General features: G+C 28.2%; 1 protein-coding gene across 2 annotated transcripts; it reads left to right on the forward strand.

The window, feature by feature from the left end:
* The first annotated feature begins 3,400 nt into the window (after positions 1–3,400).
* On the forward strand, positions 3,401–6,136 carry LOC106763036 (ER membrane protein complex subunit 8/9 homolog). 2 transcript variants are annotated; one of them, XM_014647194.2, is made up of 5 exons: positions 3,402–3,753; positions 3,981–4,127; positions 4,256–4,315; positions 5,490–5,653; positions 5,759–6,136. In XM_014647194.2, exons 1-5 carry the CDS (start codon positions 3,544–3,546, stop codon positions 5,787–5,789), a joined length of 612 nt encoding a protein of 203 aa, XP_014502680.1. In that variant the 5' UTR covers positions 3,402–3,543; the 3' UTR covers positions 5,790–6,136. The 2 variants fall into 2 exon arrangements, with proteins under 2 accessions (XP_022637503.1, XP_014502680.1); XM_022781782.1 differs by lacking the exon at positions 5,759–6,136 and having other exon boundaries at positions 3,401–3,753; positions 5,501–5,647.

The following is a 6,136-nucleotide window of genomic DNA, read 5'->3' on the forward strand; positions in this document are numbered from 1 at the left end:
GGACCCCACCATACCTCATCAAAATAAAAAGCCTTACTAGGCTGCAGGAAATTAAACATAACTCATATTCATTCAACCATAATTTCATTATCCAATAACACATCACAATTGACCATGTAAAATTATAAATCACGCAATTAAATAAAATACTAAAATCAATAATTATTTTATTTATTACGAATCTTACATTAACTATGTAATATTTTACATTTCAAATTCACAATTTCATATTTATTATATAATGCAAGTGTGTTATTAAATGATATTCAATTAATTTTAAATTAAATTTCATTTATACTGATATTAGATACTGGGAAGTAGTAAACTAAAAGTTATACTAATAAATGTATAAATTAAATGACATTTTTTTTTGTCGTGATATATTTTGAAAGCTAATGATATTTGTAGTTAATGTAGTTTATATGTAAAACTATTATTTGATCAAACATTTATGTATTGGTATATTAACTGATATTAACAGCTGTATTATTGTTACAAATGACATTTATTTGCAATTAGATGGTTTTATAAAGTCGACACTTATAAGTTACTTCTAATTTAAATCCTAAAAGTTTTATCTGTATGTATATGTTTATATATATATATATATATATATATTAGAAATTATTTATTTAAGAAAATCTTATATTTGATGTTTTCTATATCAAGCTAAATATGATTTTTTTTATTGTATAATTTCCTTGCATGGCATCTTATTATACACGTATTTGTCTATTTATAATTTTTTAATAAGTTTTACTATAATAAAACTCATGTCCTTTTATTCATCAAGTTGTCAATATAAATATATACCATAGGATTCTGCAACACATATTAAAGCAATGATAAATAAAATTAATATTCACAATTCTCCTATTTCAATATCCCTTTAAGTTTATAAACACCTAGAATAACATAAGAGACTCGTATCATATATTTTTTTTATTGTGTAAAAATATTTATAAAAGTTTAAAAAATATGTTTTAGAACGATGACGAATTAAAATGGTAAAACTCGATTGTTTTAATAATAATAATTTAGAGTATAAATATAATTTTTATAAACGAATTTTGTCATCATAAAAGTACATAATTTTTCAAAAACCATTTTTCTTTTACAGCTTTCTTTCTTTTTTTATAGACTTTCTAATAGTATATTCATGTATTTGAGTATTAAAGATTGTTAGGGTTATCTTTAAGGCAAGCTTTCTACTTTTGTTTAATCAGTTTTTCAAATAGAGTAACTTGGTTTTTTCTTCCATTTTCTTTGTTCGTATGTTTCTTTTGTATACGTGGACCATCTTGGCTTGTATGTAATGTTTGAGTCTTCTATAAGAGTCTTTGTTGATCAATGATCTTAATGGTGTGATATTTCTTTTAGTAGCTGTATACTGTTAAAATGAGATGTTATAATGTCTGTTACTTATATCTTAGTATGAACATGTGAAAATGATAAAAATTGTTACTTTATTGTAGACAAAATGAAAATCAACTTTAATATATTTTGTTTTTTCGTGAAAAATCATATTTTGAGTTATATGTAATGTTGATTTACTATCACAACACAATCACATCCTTTTGCAATCGATAATACCAAATATCAAAGTAACTATTTGAGTCAGTTAAACTCACATGCAATCATTGTCATAAAACAATATTAGTCTTTTACAAAATAGTAAGAGACAATTGATTGTAACTTTTCCTTAATTTGTATAACAATAGTTATATTAATGATTTGTGAATAAAGAGACATAAGTTAACATGATATCAAAAGTACGAAAGATCGATTTACATTATATAAGTGAATGTAAACTTCATCAAGTTATTTTTTAAAAGTTGAATTAGACTTGTACATGCATTTCTTTAACATTTATATATATATATATATATATATATATATATATATATTGTTTATAATTTTGTAATTATTTTAATGTGAATAAAATTTGTCATAATTATAAATATAATGACAATTCATTTCTAAATACCCAAAATCCAAGTATTTATAAATAAATTTTAGGTTATATTTTTCTTTGTTACACATGAAAAGATATATCAATTTAAAATTTACATTAAAGTTTATTTTTTTGAAATAGTTGTAATTACTTAAATTTTGATCTATCTAGAATGCGAGTTAAAAGGTTTCCCTTAGATAGATATTATGAATGATGACAATAAAATAAAAGATAAAAATAAATTTTTGAAATACCGGCTTTTAGTTTATGGTTGTTTGTGTTTTATGTAATGTCAAAATTATATTTATTGTATTTCATAGATAAAAATGATCGAAATTATTAAGTATATAATTATATTAAAAATAACATGTGTAAGTTATATATAAAGTAACAAGTTACCAATTTTTTATATTTAAATTTATTGACAAAAGATGAAAAAAAGGGGTTATAATCATTTAATTTATTTATAAAAGCGTAATTTTTAATAAAAATTGAACTTGAAAAACAATATTTAATTTTAAACTTGAATAAACTAAATATAAAGATTCAAACTTTATATTACAGCAATTAACACAGAGTCATACAATCCAAATATTTGAATTTAGATTTTTCAAAATTAAACTAATGCATGTTTTAATTAAATGTTAAAAGAATAATAAAGTTATATATAATATTGCATTTAATAACCTGCATCTTAATTTTAAAAGGAAATTATATTTTATTTATATAAATTCAACTAAATATTTGACATTTCATTTTTAGAATGAAAACACAATAAATTTATTACTTTTAAACAAAGGTGTAGAATACAAGAGATTACAGCCCAATCTATTAATTTTTTTCCCTCACAACTATTTTAACCATTTTAAATATTCAAGTTTATTTATTTTAAATAGTACTTAAGTTAAATTTTTAAACAATAATTCATATTTTAGTTCAAATTAATTTGTTATTATTAATTTACACATAAAAAGTAAATAAAAAATATTATAACGAAGGAACATAAAAAAGTATTCATCCACTCAATTTATTAAAAAACACCAAAGTAATTAAATATAAATATCATCTTTAAATACCTCAAAAATAGTAATAAAAAAATTATTATTTTTACTCAAACTTTTAACGATCTTTTCAAATACAATACAAATATTTTTCAGTTTTTATTAAAATTATTTCTTATATTATATTGTATATACCATCAATTAAAATATAATGTTAAGGTTTCAAACTAGTTGATGAATATGAAAGAAAGGTAGGATTATGATAATAGTCCCACAGTAGTTGATCCTAAAAGGTTAACCTATTAACCGAGTTTCAAATAGTAAAATACTCCCAAATTTTTTTCAGGGCCCATCTTTTGAAGGCCATGGTCCGTGTAATAATTGGGCCCATGCCCAAGAACTACTGACCCAGGCCTGACAAGCTTTAGATGCCGATGGAGGATTGCAATTGCAGGATTGCGAAGGATAGGACCGTGACAAAACGACGTCGTTTGAATTTGTGGCGAAGTGCGAAGTCCACAACAGTTGATAGTTGATTGCATCTGCGCAGAACGGAGACCTTAAACCTTTGTGTCGAGAATCTTAGCCATGGGTAGCAACGGATTGAGGTACGAGATCGCACAAAACGCTTACATCAAACTCGTGCTTCACTCCCTCAAACACCCAACCTCCGCCGTCAACGGCATCTTGATCGGTCGCATCTCCCCTTCCAACGACGTCGTCGAGATCGCCGATGCCGTCCCTCTCTTCCACTCTCACATTCCTCTACTTCCGCAATTGGAGATATCTCTCATTCTGGTTCTCTCTCTAGGGCTTTTTGCATCAATTTTGTTTTTTCACTCAGTTTTGGTCCTATATGATTATTTACAAAATTACTCACAAAGATGTATGCTTTCTTAATCAACGTGTAACCTGGTCAACTGGGCTTATATTTTTTTTCTTATGGGTATCTATTAAGTTTTCCTTTACTTCTCTGTAGTTTGCTGATTTTTCCTTTTTACAATCACACTATTTTTGTGAGATAGATAGAGGAATATTTTTCTGCAAAAGGGTTGAACATAGTGGGCTATTTTCACGCGAATGAGAGATCTGATGACAGTGAGCTTGGAAGTGTGGCCAAAAATATCGGTGACCACATATGCCGCTACTTTCCTCAAGCCGCCGTTCTATTGGTTTGTTGTTGCATTTAATTTTAGAGTTTGCTAATTTGTTGTTGAATTTATTCTTACTTTTTGGTATTTTTGGTTTTAATTATCTCCTCTTGCTTATCATTCTTCTGTTCCTCTTCAATTATTTGCAGTTAGATAACAAGAAGCTTGATGCTTTGAAAAAGAGCAAGGAACGTAGTGCCATAATGCAGGTTAGCGATTTTAGTGTTGGAAACCGCATTTGTCATGACCGATGATTTCTATTTGTTATCCACTTTATGAATTTTATTTTGGCTTCTTTAGATAATATAGAAATCCTGATGTCAATCTAAACATAGAAATATACATACCCAAGCTTATTTGTGAATGAACTAAAGAACCTCGTCTTTGTAATGGAATCACGAAAACCTATGAACTTGCTAGAATATAATAAATTTTTGGATATACTTATAATTAATTACTGTAGAAGAAAATAAGAAGGTAAAATGGATTGCGCTTCTCTCATAAGATAAAATTGGCTTATGCATTTTAACTTTTATAGAATTTTTCCGATGTAACTTTTTTCAGAGCTGTTGTTAGAAGTTGATTTTAACTAATGGGGGAAGTTCAATTGATTTTAATTTCTTATTGTCTTCTCTTATAAGTGTGTAACTTTATCCAAGCAAGACCGAAGTTCTGTAGTTCACTTTAACACTGGACAATTGGCTGTTTGCTCATGTTTGTTGGTTTGCTTGTCTTGTTCTGGGGGCTTATTTTGGTACATCAATCACTTTATTTTTTACAAAACTGCTGTATCTCGAAGCTTAACTTCAAATCGGTGGCTTTTATCTTGATGTGTGGGGTTTCACAAGTCAAGTTTCTGATTAATGTTGTGATCCATTTTCTCTTGTTTTTTCATAAGTCAAAAGAGAGGGATATTCATTTTTGATTTGCAACATACTGCAGCATATTTGGGAACCACTCTTTGGGGGAGATGATTTTGTTTTTCAAAAGTTGTATGAGGAAAGCTAGCAAAAAACAAGTATTTCTCTAAGCTAAGCTAAACGAAACATGTTCCAAGATTTTTCCAATTTAAGGACTGGGGGAATGAATCAGTAATGTTGTCTAATGTGCACTCTTTGCATGATTATACAGGATACAACCTCAAAGGTGTTAAGCTTCATCCAACATTGCACTAATTACAAACGAGTCTTGTTATTTGTTTTTTATAGTTACAAAAATTAATGGTTCGTTCAGAAAACACCCTTGTTTGTTAAAAAAGAAGACCAGTATCTACATTATACATAATTATAGTTGCAAGAGTTTATGATACATGGCTCCCTCAATGTAAAGAGACGCCTTTTGGTCGGTTACATTAACCAAGATTACCTTTTTCTTATGGTTTAGCTTTATGTTAGGGATACATCTAAGAACTGGAAGTTGGTTTCCTCTGATGCAAACCGTTTCTCTCTCAAAGAGCCATCGGCAAATGTAGTCTTATTGGACTATATTGCAACTGAGAAGTGGAATGGAATTGTAGATTTTGATGATCATTTGGATGACATTAGCAAGTGAGTGCTTTTGCCTTGCAGCATTTCGTTTTTTCCCTACCATTTTATTTATCTGGCAGCTATGACTGACATACGAATACGATGTACATATTCTATTGTTTGCAGGGATTGGCTAAACCCAGGGCTGTTCAACTGATCCCATCACTTGTCTCCATTTTGCACGATTTACTTTGCAAGTGGAGGATGTTTAGACTAATATTGTGGTGCAAATGTTGGATAGTCAACAATGAACAATTAGGGACTATAAATTTTACCTCAGGGAAGTTGCTTCACGAAGATTTTTCAGTTGCATAAACAGGATATTTACTACCAGTTCGAAAAGGATTTTGGTTGCAGAGCCTTTTTTGTTTTTTTTTTCTCTTGGGTGTAGGTATACTATAGTGGAGTTTGTTTTCTTATCTGCGAATTGTTTGTGACGTTGTGTTTCTTGGTATAAACAACATAACCATCACGTCTATTATCTAAGGCCATGTTTGGGGTGGA

Source organism: Vigna radiata, chromosome 6 (assembly GCF_000741045.1).
Source record: "Vigna radiata var. radiata cultivar VC1973A chromosome 6, Vradiata_ver6, whole genome shotgun sequence".
Classification (NCBI taxonomy): Eukaryota; Viridiplantae; Streptophyta; class Magnoliopsida; order Fabales; family Fabaceae; genus Vigna; species Vigna radiata.

What these genes read in the sequence shown, in the direction of transcription:
- LOC106763036 (XM_014647194.2), top strand. Translation starts at nt 3,544, where the DNA reads ATGGGTAGCAACGGATTGAGGTACGAGATCGCACAAAACGCTTACATC. An exon ending in TGGAGATATCTCTCATTCTG is followed by an intron (nt 3,754 to 3,980) that starts GTTCTCTCTCTA and finishes TTTGTGAGATAG; the next exon opens with ATAGAGGAATATTTTTCTGC. An exon ending in CTCAAGCCGCCGTTCTATTG is followed by an intron (nt 4,128 to 4,255) that starts GTTTGTTGTTGC and finishes AATTATTTGCAG; the next exon opens with TTAGATAACAAGAAGCTTGA.